This window comes from Eretmochelys imbricata, chromosome 24 (genome assembly GCF_965152235.1).
Source record: "Eretmochelys imbricata isolate rEreImb1 chromosome 24, rEreImb1.hap1, whole genome shotgun sequence".
Taxonomy (NCBI): domain Eukaryota; kingdom Metazoa; phylum Chordata; order Testudines; family Cheloniidae; genus Eretmochelys; species Eretmochelys imbricata.
This window is the reverse complement of record NC_135595.1, coordinates 6,455,927-6,469,899: the sequence shown is the minus strand read 5'-3', so window position 1 is coordinate 6,469,899 and position 13,973 is coordinate 6,455,927. Positions and strand designations below refer to the sequence as shown.

General features: G+C 45.5%; 1 protein-coding gene across 2 annotated transcripts in view; it reads left to right on the top strand.

Annotated features, from left to right (window-relative positions):
* Positions 1 to 562: 562 nt before the first annotated feature.
* The window catches only part of LOC144279568 (nuclear receptor subfamily 2 group F member 5-like), a 29,925-nt gene continuing 16,514 nt past the window's right edge, over positions 563 to 13,973 (top strand). The window contains exons 1-2 of one of the 2 annotated variants that reach the window (XM_077841129.1): positions 563 to 959; positions 5,319 to 5,331. In XM_077841129.1, the coding sequence (XP_077697255.1) occupies positions 563 to 959; positions 5,319 to 5,331 (410 nt within the window). The remainder of the gene's footprint in view (positions 960 to 5,318; positions 5,332 to 13,973) is intronic. The other variant, XM_077841130.1, reaches the window with a different exon arrangement.

Sequence of the window (13,973 nt, the reverse complement as noted above, 5' to 3'; positions counted from 1 at the left end):
TCCATCCCGCCGTCCCGAGTCCTCTCCTCCACCGCTCCTTCCTCCTTCCCCCCGTCCCGAGTCCTCTCCTCCACCGCTCCTTCCTCATCCCCCCATCCTGACTCCTCTCCTCCACCGCTTCTTCCTCCTTCCCCCCGTCCCGACTCCTCTCCTCCACCGCTCCTTCCTCCTTCCCCCCGTCCCGACTCCTCTCCTCCACCGCTCCTTCCTCCATCCCCCCGTCCCGACTCCTCTCCTCCACCGCTCCTTCCTCCATCCCCCCGTCCCGACTCCTCTCCTCCACCGCTCCTTCCTCATCCCCCCATCCTGACTCCTCTCCTCCACCGCTCCTTCCTCCATCCCCCCGTCCCGACTCCCCTCCTCCACCGCTCCTTCCTCCATCCCCCCGTCCCGACTCCTCTCCTCCACCGCTCCTTCGTCCATCCCCCCGTCCCGACTCCTCTCCTCCACCGCTCCTTCCTCCTTCCCCCCGTCCCGACTCCTCTCCTCCACCGCTCCTTCCTCCTTCCCCCCATCCTGACTCCTCTCCCCCCCCTCTCCTCCTGCCCCTCCCCCCGCTAGTATGGCCATGGTCGTGAACCCTTGGCAGGAGGAGATCCCCGGGGGCCCGCCCGGCGCCCAGCCCCCGCCGGGCCTGCCGTGCGCTCCGGAGCCCGGCGTGGCCCCTCCGCCGCCGGGCCCCCCGAAGGGCGCGGTGGCCGCGGGCGCGCCGGAGGCGGGGGAGAAGGGGGGCGCCCCGCCGAGCGTGGACTGCATGGTGTGCGGGGACAAGTCCAGCGGGAAGCACTACGGGCAGTTCACCTGCGAGGGCTGCAAGAGCTTCTTCAAGCGCTCGGTGCGCCGCAACCTCAGCTACACCTGCCGCAGCAACCGGGAGTGCCCCATCGACCAGCATCACCGCAACCAGTGCCAGTTCTGCCGCCTCAAGAAGTGCCTCAAGGTCGGCATGCGCCGGGAAGGTGAGCGCCCCCCGCCCGGCCCGGCTCGGCTCGGCTCGGCCCGGCCCGGCCCGGCCCTGGCCCCGCCGCTCCTTCGCTCTCCAGCCTCGCCTGGCTGCCTCGCCTTTCCTCCGGGATCTCCCTGTCCGTGTCCCCTCCTCTCTGTCTCTTCCTGGGGTCCCTTCCGTCCCTCTGACCTCCCTGTCTTTCTCTCTGTGCGCTCTTCTCTCTGCCTCTGGGTTCCCTTTCTCCGTCTTCTCCTTCTTTCTGTTCTTCCCTCTCGCTTCTCTTTCTGTCTTTTTCTTTCTGGGTTCTCTTCTCTTCTCTCTGTCTCTTCCTGGGTTCCCTTCCCCCTCTCTGCTCTCCCTTTCTCCCTGTCTTTCTTCTCTTTCTTTTTGTTCTCTCTTTTCATCCCTTCTGTGTTTCTCTTTCATTTCTCTCTCTCTCTCTCTCTCTGTTATCTTGATTTCTTTCCCCTGGTTTCTTTCGATGTTCCTTCTCTAGTCTCTCTCTCTCTCTTTCTCTCTCTGTGTTCTCTGGATCTCTCTCTCCTCTCTCTCTGTTCTTTCTTTCTTTCTTTCTCAGGAAGAGGAGTGACAGAGAGGAAAAAAGGAATGCAAAAGGGGAGAAAGAATGAAAGGTTTTCTTTCTCTGGTCATTCCTCTCTCTCATTCCAAAGACAGAGAAATGAAAAAGAGCAAGAAAATCTCTCTTCTTAAATTCTTTTTCTTTTATCTCTCCCCGTTCTCACTCTTGAATGTCTTCATGCCTTTCTTTTCTACGTCTCTACCATTTTCTCATTCATCCACTTTCTCTTTTCTCACTACTTTCCTTTTCCTTCTCTAAATCTTTCTTCCCTTCCGATTCCCTCCTCCTCTCTCTCCATCCCCTTTTCTATTTCCCTAAATGTCTCTCTCCCTCCCCTCTCTAATGACATCTCTCTTTTATTTCTTTCCCTCTATTTTCTCACTCTCTCCTATCCCATCCTTTCTCTGCTCTCTAGACAGGATGCCCACCTGTGCGGAACTGTCTGATCAGCTTCCCCCTCACTGAAGGCAACAGGGTCATGTGTACCAGGCATCACCCTTCCACTTGACAGTCCTCCTTGCAGGAGCCCTGTGGTTCCCTATGTATTCTCTTCCTTCCTTCCTTGCAACCCTGCTATCTATCCCCCAAAGCCCTAGCCAGGGTTCTTCCTCTCTAGCTGCGAGTTTACAGTTGCTACGCTGCCGTCTTAGGGACTTGGTATGTTCTTAGTATCATTCCCATCCTATATACTCCCCAGTGCCAAGAGAATTCCAGATACCGTTTCTTAACAGGGATCCTGGTAAAGTGGAAACCCACAGGCTAGAAATGTGTCAGAATTGCTTTTGACGAGTTCTCAACTCATCTCTGTTTTATTTGCTGCCCCCCTGCATTTCAGACTGGTTTTCCTTTCCTGTTCCATGTAGCTATTTTGTTTTTTAAATGAAGGGCAAACTTCAGATACCTGTTGCAGGGCAAATATCAGGGAACTTTCATTCAACTGAATTAAACATTGCACCAGCCTTTGGCTGAAATTTCTGATCTACACAAAATCAGATGGTTTGTCCTCTTTGCCAATCCCAAATTCATCAGCCTCCCCCTTAACATTCCTGCATACTGATTCCCCAGTGTTGTCTACTGTACTTCCCCATTTGGGCCTGAGAAAGTAAAGCCTGGATATTTGTTGATTGTTCTTTAGCAAGAGAAAAGCAGAATCCTTAAAAGGCTAAATTTCCCCAAGACCCTTTGCTTGTAGATTACAACAAAAGGATCATGGGAAATAACCCTAATTCATATTTAACTTGACTATCTGATCAGTGAAATTAATCCTTTGAACCAATGAACCTTATAGTTTCTCTTGGGTTTTTAAATAGGGCTTGATTTAGAGAGAGTTTCTCTGCAGAGGTAGGAATTTTCACTGTGCCCATATTCATTTTATTTAGAACTAGGTAGGCAGTGAAAACCAGTAGGAATAGAAATATTCTTTTTTAAAAAATGCATCTGTATGTCTGTGATAGGAATAAAAAAAAAAGGCCAAAGCTGATTACACTGAATTCACCATCCTTATATTATCCATTATCAGGGTTTAAAATTAAACTAGAATTTAGCAGTAATGTAACATGCATGGTTTCCTCACACAAATATATTGAGCGGAAACAACAACATACCTAGCATTCAGATAGCATCTTTCATCAGATCTCAAAGCCCTGGAGAAATTTTTTTATTAAGTTACACTCGCGCAAATGTAGGATTGCAGAAAGCATGCGACAGCATGGGAGTCTCTCAGTATAAGATACACGTATAACAATAATACTCAGTATGTATGGTAATTCCTTCATAATGCGAACTACCTTCTTTAACTAGTAACAATCAAGAATCCATACAACTTAAATAGGAATCACATTATTTTTGAACTTTGCACAAATGATCAGCATTTCAACCATACTATTAAAGACTTCTCTTGTACATTTAATTTTCTCAGTTAAGGAATGAGTTGGAAAAAGTGGTAAAGTTTCTCTCCCATGATGGGACATATTTAAGAAAACATCAAGGCAAATCCCTTCCCTCCCCACTCTCCAGAGTAAGATTTTTCTTTGAAAACTTTGCCCCCTCCCTTTCTGTGAACATGCCCAGTAATTTGGCTGCAATAATGCATTCATGGCATTTAATCTTCTTTTGGTGAGATGATTACTGCATATCTCCAATGGGTACTAGTAGCAGATCTTAGCAACTCTTGCTACTCTCGTTTGTTTATATATACTTATATATACACAAGAAAGCTGCTAATAAATTTATTCTGCACAAATGACCATTCAAATCATCAGCATAAAATCCTTATGATTTATCCCTGATCCAGCTGGGAGCTGGGATAGCTCAATCTATTTCCTTCCCTCCTTATTTTCTTTTCAGTTGTGTGTGTTAATTTCTTTATTAAGCCCTCTGTCAAATCTGGCGATTAATGCTTCTCAGATCATGGGCATGGCTTTGAGAAAAGGAAGTTAGAAAGGGGACAGTTTTACCTCTATTATTCCCTTTACTGAGGCCCTTATAACGCATTTGGGTGACATGGTGCTAGGCACCCGGCAAAACGCTATGTTGGAGAGTTTCACAGGGCAAAAGTTCTTGCAGTCTGGAGCCATATTCACACCCAGAAACCTCTGCCTTAAAAGTCATCTCTTTAAAATAAAATTGACATTCTAGTGGTGGTTAGGCAGGGACCCCTGGGCTAATGCAAAAAGATGCCTGCTGTCCAAATGCACGCATCATACAGTGGTCAGATTCTCACTGGGTGTAAATTGGTCCAGCTAGGCTGAAATCAACATGTGCTGAGGATTTGACAAAGTCTTTTTTTCTTTTTCTTTTTCTTTTTTTTTGTAAATAGAGAGAGAAGCTGAGTCAGGTAACTTATTGAACTGCTGAGCTAAACATGACGTCTGTCATAACCCTACACAGCATTAGGTAGCATAATAAGAAAATTGTTGGCCTGTGTTCATTAACAAACATGTCTTTATAGCCCAAGGTGAGCTTAGATCACTACAATTCTGGTTGAGCGGACACTAAATTTTTTTAGTGGTTACTCAACATTTGAAACATCTATGCTGAGAGATTCAAAAGCATTTTTAAACAGCTCTCTTCTCTGTATTCCTTTTGATTTTTTAATATCCATTTTACTTGGAATTTTATACCAGGTAAATATTTACATTGTCAAGTAAGCTTCAACTATTAGGTGAATATAAACAAAGACATCTATCTATCAAGATACATCTACTTATCTTTTTCTGATTATGTAATGCTACATTATATAATTTGTTCCATACCAATTTAAATTTGGGATAATTTTTTGATTCAAAGGATTTCAGGAGTTGTTTGAATGATTCCCTTGCTTCTATGCAGAACACACACATGCAGCTGAAATTATTGAGCGTAGGTTCAGAAATGATATTTTAATTCTTTGCCAGTTATCGTAGGCTGGGAATGATAGCTGGAGAAAGCCCACAAAACCCCACTCAAAAAACAAAAAATCAAATTTCCATCCAAATCCTTAAATGCAATTTACAAAAACTGGGCTCTACAGAACAATTCTAGAGTGTATTAATGAATTCCAAACATAGAATTCAAATTGTATCTTACAAGGGATGTTTCTTATTGCAGCCTTTTTCCTCAGATCAAGAATATTTAAGGGAAATTTAATTACAAATAGACTTGCATAAAGGTTTGGTAGCGAGAGATGACTTCATCTGGAAAGTCATTTAACTTTAAAAAGGGGCACATGGAAACAAATAGATTGAACAAGGGTATGGGAATGGTCCAGTATATGTGCTGATTTTCAGAACGTTACGTTTCATTTTTTTTTAGTTTCATCAATATTATTTGATTGGGGTGAATTCACTCCGAGTACAGTGGCATTGAGTGAACTTTCAATAGCTCTATTCCCCAATCCATTTCCCAGCAATAGAATAGTCTGAATTTTTGCTTTTCTGCCCCTCGCACTTGGCATTGGAAACGGGTCACGTTGCGTTCCCCGCAGATTAGGTCTTTTGTTAATTATTATAACGATTAGGAGAAATCCTCTTTCGCCATTTAAACACCTCTGTCACTTTTGGTGGGCAAACGGCTAGCAATCTATTAGCCATCTCACTGAAGTTTATCCGCCCAGTTTAAAGGATTTGCCACCAGGGTCATAAGGAAGGTTTGTTATTGTTAAATGCATTTCTAAAGCATCTGCCCTCACAGTATCTGGCTGATTTTACATGCTCACTAGGTACATTGCATTTATGCAATAATCTACCACGGCGATAATCTACCAAATTTGGCCCAAAATAATGGAAATGTTTCTGTGATTTATTTATTTATTTGTTTGTTTAATTCCAGAGAGAATAGGAATTTTTTTTTTCTTTTTAACCAAGCAACCATTTCCTTGGCTTGCTGGCTTCCCCTTTGCAGCACTGTGCATCAGGGCCTGAAAGTGAAATTGACTAGAAACTAGTGACACTGGCAGGTCACTGCCCCAAAAAAGTGAATTAGAATGTCACAATTCTCTCTGGCTTACAAATAATCGAGGGAGTAGAATTTTAAGAAGTGCCGGGCATCTATTGAGATGCACTGGTGGAAACCTGGATGGTTTAGGTAGGTTCCGAAATGGGAACTGAGCTCTTTCGAAAAGTTGGTCTGTAAAGCTGAGTAATATTAGGGAGGAGAGAGAGGGGGCATTTATTTTAAAAATAAGTTCGATTTTTTAAATTTGAGTGTCTGTGTAGCCCTTTGATTTTTTTCAAAGCCATTTGATTTTTTTTTTAAATAAAACAGGAATTATTTTAGGCATAAAAAATCAGCAATTTTTTGGGTGGTCACCAGTATTTTGCTAGCAATCACCAAAGATTAGAAACAATTCCCTCAGGGCCTAGGAAATACACGGCAGAGAAATCACCTCTTTTTCAGTTCTTAGATATCTCTTCTTTGTATTACTGCTATTACTAATTGCTGTATCCCCCTAAATTTACATGGTATTTCATGACAAAGAGAAAGGTGCCTTCCTTGTTTCTGATCAATAGACACAGAGCCATGTTTTGTTTTCTAAGCGAACTCCCGCACTCGCCATCTACTTACGTAGAGCTTCTGCCTAGATTCTGATCTGAGTTGTATTACTTGTGTAAATCCACTGCTAAACTCAACTCCTGATTTAGGCCGGTGTCATTTAGATCAGAATCTGCCCTTTTTTTTTTTTTTTTCTTTCCCTGTGTGGAAGAAGCTGTCCACAAAATATTGCTCTCCATGGGACATGTATTTTCTCAGCCAGCGTGTTGATAACTGGGCTTACCCTTACTGCTGAGACACGGGTGGATTTTTAAACTGTTACTACTACAGCTGCAAACAAATCAATTATGAGACTCTTTGGTACTCGTGGAAGGTAGACGGTTCATAGAACTCTGATATATCCTGGTATTGCATATCCCCGACCTCCCAGGAATGTTGTTAGGCTTAATTTGTTAATGTCTGTGAGGTCCTTTTAGGTGCAAGGTCTTATAGTAGATTTAGGCATCTCTTCAGCTGGTCTAAGCTGTCATGGTTCCACTGAGCTATCACAATTGATACCAGCGGCAGATCTGCGCCATAGTATAACAGTGTATGCGTTCTTCTTCTTCTTCTATGAAATCCCCAGACAGTGAGACTTTGGCAAGGGGAAGCAGCCTTCTAAACTGAGGGGCAGATTTTCAGCGGGTGTATATTGTCATCACTCCATTGACTTCAATGCCAGCAGCGGTCAGCCTCTCTTTCTGGTGTTACATATTGACAATTTACATTGACTGACCATCGGGCCCCTGAGTGCCTAAACTTCCCTTGTCGCCCTGTTAGCTGGTTGGAAAAACCCAGTGCTAGGAATCCTTTTACGCGGCAAAGACAGCTATTGACCACAGGTCTCGGGCCCCTGAAATGCAAAGGCCACTCTCATTCACTTGAGCAACGTCATTGATTTGCATAGGACTGCTCCTGGAAGTAAGGGTTGGGAGATTGGGCCCCTTGTTTTTGAGGCAGCGGTGGTAGAGAAACCACTCACGTTTTCATTAAACAAAGCCCCTCTCTCCCCCTCCTGCATTACTCTCATGGCTTTATGGGGAAGCGTGCCTGGCACAACATGACTGGTCTGTACATGCTTAGAGCAAAAACCCGTTTACAGTGCCGCGGAAGGAAAGACACTGGTTGTTTTTAGTCAATTCCAATTCCATCTTGTCTCTCTCTCTCCAGTTCTGTCTCTTGTCTATCCAATGAAACCTGTATCCTCCCCAATTTCTAAGATCCCCAGTGCCTCAGCGACTAGTATCTAATGAACTGTAGTTGTTCTCTGCTACGGAAGGGTTTTCGGACGTGTATAGATCATTTTTGGTACATAAAAAAAGAACAAATCCTTTCTGTTTTTTCCACCTAACTTCACAGCATTTGGTGCGACAGCTTGCTGGACCCTCAGCCTGTGCTGTAGTTCACTGGCAGGAGCTTTAGGCTTTGACCCGAAAAGGATTCAAATACAGAAGCGGTCAAGTTAGTCCGTTCCCTCGCAATCCTGAGGACTGAGCTGGGGAAAAGGTTTTGCTTCCTGGCTTTGTGAACGTGGATGGGTTAATTCTCCTTTCCATGCCTCGGTTTTCCCCATGACAACCCCACGGGGGTTAGTGTTTGTAAAGGGCTTGGAGAGCCTCAGGGGGAGGGTGGTCATTGGGAGAAGAGTTGTTATTACGTGTGTTATGGTAGCACCTGAAGGCTGTACACGAGATCAGGGCCCGATGGTGCTGGGTGTTGTTGAAGAGAATCCTTGTTCCAAAGGATTTACAGGCTAAGTAGACCGGATAGACAAAGGTGTGGAGGTGAAACTGAGGCACAGAGACGGGACATGACTACTTGACTTGCATCACGCAGCACGCTGGTGCTAGAACTGGGATGAGAGCCCTTACCGAGACCTCGCTGAGTCACAATCCACTGGACGATGCGAGGGTCTGATTCTGCCCTCCTTAGGAGGGAATAGTGCCAATGGGTTGTTCAGGGAGACTTGTCCGAATCAGGCCTGTGAGGCTGCGTCTTTCACCACTGGCGTGCCCTCGGTGTGTGCATTCTCGGGCTAAAACGATTAGGCGGTGATTTTCTACCAGTATAGTCGTCCCAATGCAATCCCTAGTGGAGATCAGTACCAAGGTGCCTTATACCAGTGTGGTCTATGCCCCATCCCTTATGGAGGTATACCAGTATAATCGTGTCCATGTTACGGGGGCTTCGTATGGGGATAGCTATTCCGTGTTCAGATAATCCCATATTCTGGTATAAGAGGGGGATTTTTCAGTTCAGTTTAACCCCCCTTCCCAAGGGATGTGAACTAAACCAAAACAAGGTCTTCAGATACTGGAGGAAAAGTTCTCATCTGCTTTAGGCCAGGGCTAATCTAGGAACACTAGAGTATACTAGATGGGCAAAGCCCTCCTAGTGTGGACCAGCAAAACAGTATCTCTTAGTCCGAGCGAAACAAGTGATACTGGTAAAAACTCAGCATTGCTACGCCAGCGGCTTGTGCCAGCTTGGGTCTGTTGTCAGGGATCACACCTCTCTGACTGACAGAGCTATGCTGGAAGAAGTCTGTAGCCTAGACCTGACCTGAGGTTATCCTGAAAAAACTTTCCCATGAAGACAACACTTTTGAGTAAGTGAAAACCAGGTCCACCCATTCTGCCTCGGTTGCTTTTTCTATCCACTTAGAGCATGGTGTAATGATAGCACAAGGGCGGGGGCCCAACAGAAAAGCTACTTTTTTGGTGTTTTCCACCAGTCTAAAACCAGCTTCCAGCTTTTCAGGCCCTTACTGGTTTTGGACATTTGTTGCTGGGATGCGGAGCAGGCTGGCCGAGAGCAAGAAAAATCCCCCATCTCCTTTACTTACCCCTAGAGCTGCACGACCAAATCAGTTTCTTTTGAATACAAAAATCTAAACTATGGGTGCTAAAGTCAAATGGCTCCCTCTAAACTCCTCCCTAGTTCTAAACACCATCTCTGCCAAGTCACGGAAACAAATTCCCTTCCCCACCCCCATTTTTCTGATGGTTTGCATGATCATTTGCTAAATAAATCGCAATCTGATCGGTTCCTCTGTCAGCAGCAGCAGGGGCTTTGTCCCATATTCCCCCCGACCCCTTTTCACACATACATAAACACCTCCCTCTAGGAATTTCACAAATACATTATTACCCGCACTCCAAATCCCAGATCCACAGAGTCAAGATTCTCCTGCACCTTCTGCGGCTGTACACCCCAAAGCAAAGTGGGCATGAGAATCAACCAGTGTCAGCTGATGGTGGCCTCGAAAGTTTTCTGTGATCCAAGTCCTGGGTTCTATCTTTTCAGTTAAATCTAGGGCTGGCGGAAACCTTCCCCAACCCCTCCAAAATGCAGATGCAGGTTGACCAAAACGTTGCGTAAATTCGTCTCACGTTTGTCCAATTCTTTTGGCCGAAAAACAAAGAAAAAAAAATCGAAAAGTTTCATTTTGATGCTTTTGAAATGAAATGTTTCAATTTGAAGTGACTTTTTGTTTTGAAATTTACTTTTCAATTTGACCCAAAATTCCTTTCAGAATGGCCAGTGAACCAATCTCTCAATTATTCTCACAGCTCTTTTAATTAATACACCAAAAAATGGAAGAATCTATTGACCCCCACCTTTCCAATATGCCTAGCAATGGAGAGTGAAAAACACCTAGGTTTTATCCTGGCAGATCAGAGCAGGTCTTGGCTTTCAGACAGCATTCCAAACGAGACATGAGCGAACTTCATCAATTTGATCCTGGACCAGAGGGCAAAAAAAACGTCTGGGTCAGAGTCTCATTTAGTTTAATGGAGTTCCTTTGAGCTATGCTGATTTACACCAGCTGAGGATCTGGCCCTTGTCCACCAGACTGGGGCTATTTGATGCTCAGTGGAAGAAGGACAAACATTTGTTTTGTGATAAGCCTGGCGGGTGGATAAGTCAGGGAGGGAAACCCTCCGCATATTCTCAAAGGTGCAACACGTCCAGGCATCCCCGGCCAGCGCGATTGGGGTAAAACGTGTTGTTTGTTCTTTGGGGAACAGCGGAACAAACACAACAATTGTTTTGGCCAAAGAAACAACCCAGGATTGAAGTGTCCTTGTTACAGCAACCCTGCTTGATATGGTGGGATGTCACATTTGCAGTTCTTGCATGGGGGCTCCATCAGAGCCACGTGCTACCTAAGGACCAGCTCTTCACAACAGCTTAGCTCCCATATAGCCACCAAAATAATCCAGAGAGCCCAGCACCGCAAATGTTGCATTCTTTGGAAAATCTGGCCTTTACTGAGTTGCCTAAATAGCAGTCAAGGTCTTTGAAAAACTGAGCCACATGTGTACCTTAGGGAAGATGTCTGAGCTAATTGTTAGAGCAGGGCGTGGGGGTCAGGACACCTGGCTTCTGTTCCCAGCTCTGGAAGGAGACTGGAGCCTAGTGGTTAGAGTCAGGACTCCTGGGTTCTACTCCGAGTGCTACCACAGATATGCTATGCAACTGGCTGCAAGTTATTTCCTCTCGGTGCTTCAGTTTACCTGCTTGTGCAATGGGTAGACAGCTCCCTGCCTTGTGGAATGGTGTAGGAAGGCGGCATTTGTATTTAGGGGACGCTTTGGGTGCGTCGGAGGAAAGGTGCTAGCAGAGATTGTTCTAGAGAGCGACTGTACGACGCTAGAGTGCGGGTTAAACCTTACGGCAGGCAATAGATACTGGTTGTTTAGGGGGGGAAAAAGAGGCTGAATTTCCCCATCCCAGCTGTTTTGGCTCTCAGGTCCCCAGGAACCCCTTTCAGTCGTTCCTTTCTGGCAGGATAGATTAGCTAACCCAGCTTTGCAAAATATTCTCTGCGCCTACTCACCGAGGCGGGTGGGTCAGGAGCTAGTTTTTTGACAAGTTAGCAAAGTCTCACTAATTTTTCCATCACTGGTGGGAAGGTGGATGAGCAGATCTTGTGTCTGCGCTGGTAGGGTGATTTTTTTTTTTATTTTTATTTGCAAGGCTGAGCTCATTGAACCAGTCTCTCTGCTCCCATATGCTAATAAGAAGGGCAGATGCACAAAACAGCCATGCACCCACTGTTATAGCTGCCTGCCCTGCTATCCATTGCATAGGGACATTTCACAGGCATGCATGTGTGATGGTTTCCCTCTTGGCCAATGCACTGGGGATCAAACTGGGGACCTTCTACACAGCTAAAACCAGGAGCTGCGGCAGCTCAAGCTAAAACTCCACGGCAAGGAGTGAGAATTCAGATCCTCAGTAGATCAGGATCTATTCAGGAGCTGGGCCATATTTTTCAGTCAAATAGTTTATTCACTGCAAAATGCAGTTTCGGGTCAATGAAACTATTCCAAATCTGGGTCGAATTCAGCAAATAGTTCCAGCCAGGAAAAACTAAATAGAAAATAGAAAAGGAGTACTTGTGGCACCTTAGAGACTAACCCATTTATTTGAGCATAAGCTTTCTCCGATGAAGTGAGCTGTAGCTCATGAAAGCTTATGCTCAAATAAATGGGTTAGTCTCTAAGGTGCCACAAGTCCTCCTTTTCTTTTTGCGAATACAGACTAACACGGCTGTTACTCTGAAACCTGTAAATAGAAAATGGCCATTTACAATGGACTTTTCATTTCAAACTGTCATTTCATTTGGAAATTTAGCTAGATTTATTTTAAACGAACAAACAAGGATTTAAAAAAAAACCCCAGAAAACAAAATGCAGTTTTTTCTTTTTCTGGTCAAATAAAATGATAAATAACAAATAGTTAGCAGGGAAATGACAAGCTGCAAATTTTGGCTGCAGATCCAAAGCCGAAGGGTGTTTTGGATCGAGGGGTATCCTGTGTCTTGTGGTTTCTCTTTGCCCGGTGATCCAAGTGGACGGCTCCCTGTGAGTTCAGGAGCAGTGAATGAAACAAAATTTTGGTGAGGAAAAAAATGAAAATTTTTGTTTCCAATTGACTGGAAAATAATATTTTTTCTGGAATTTTTGGTTTGGCCACCAAACCAAAGACTCCATTGCTTGTCATACACGCTCCCTAGTGGGTTGCATACGTACTGTCTCAGCCCTCTGCCATCCTTTGCTAAACTTCCCCCCTGCTTTGCTATAGGGCCAGTAGCTGCATCTGGGCATCATATTCAGCCCTCCAGCAACCTGCTGCTCTGAACGAGATGGGGGATAGGGTTCTACCTGTACAACAAGGCCCAGATTTGCACCCTTTCAGTTGGGGTGTTTAAGACCAAATGGCCTGATCCTGAGGGCACCTGTCGTGCTAACAGGCGTTTGGGGTGCGCTCAGGATTGGTCAATGGTATCCATGCATGTCTCCTTCACCGTTTAATGCACGGCCGGGCGATGACAACCACAGCCAGGCGCGAGGCAGTTTCCTGTGAAGCTGCCCCATCAAATTAAACTGATCACATCAAGCTATCGCAAGACCCACTGCTGCTGGACTCCTGCGTCCGGTTGTGGTGCGCATCATTCGAGAAGAGTGTTGATCAGTTGGAGAGGGAGCCAAGAGGAGCCATTAGAAAATCTGCCTTAGAGTGACAGACTCAAAGGGCTCAATCCATTTTGCTTAAGAAAGAGCAGGTGAGCTGATTACCGTCTGTATGTACGTACGTACGTACAAGAGGGGCAAATATTTAATAACGGGCTCGTCCACGTAGCAGAGAAAGGTATGTCGTGATCCAATGGCTGGACGTTGAAGCGAGATGAATTCAGATGAGAAATAAGGTGTACATTTTTAACAGCCAGTGTCATTAAGCACTGGCCCAACGTCCCAAGGATCACGGCAGAGTCTCCATAGCTGACAATTTTGAAATCAAAATCGGCTGGTTTTCTAAACGCTCTGCTCTAGGGATTATTGTGGGGAAGTTCTCGGGCCTGGGCTACACAGGAGGTCAGGCTAGCTGATCACAACAGTCCTAGGAATCTATCACTCTCAGATCCACCCAACTAGCTACGGGGCAGCAGAATTCAGTACGACATGCAGCAGACAAGGCTGCTGTGTTTGCTGTTGCAGGCTGTTTTAGCCACTGTGCTGCAGCTGGACTCATGGGGCGCCGTCTGCTCGGATCTCTATGGCAAGAGAAACCGCAAAGCACAGAGCATCCCCAGATCCAAAACACCCTTCAGCTTTGGGTCTGGAGCCAAAAATCTATGGCGTGTGTCATTGCTCTGCTATGATTCTGATGTCATCGTCTCCTGGTAGTACCTACCAGCCCTAGGCGTGGAACCAGAAACCTGAAACCCATTGTGCTAGGCGACATACATTTTTTTATTGCTATTAGGTGCATTACGGTACTGCCTTGGTGCCCCAAGTCATGGACCAGGACCTCATTGTGCTATGGGCTGTAGATTTTTATTGCTATTAGGTGTATTATGGTAGCATCTAGGAGCCCCCATCTAGGACTGTACAAGGGGACGAACAGACCACTCTCACTAATTCAGTA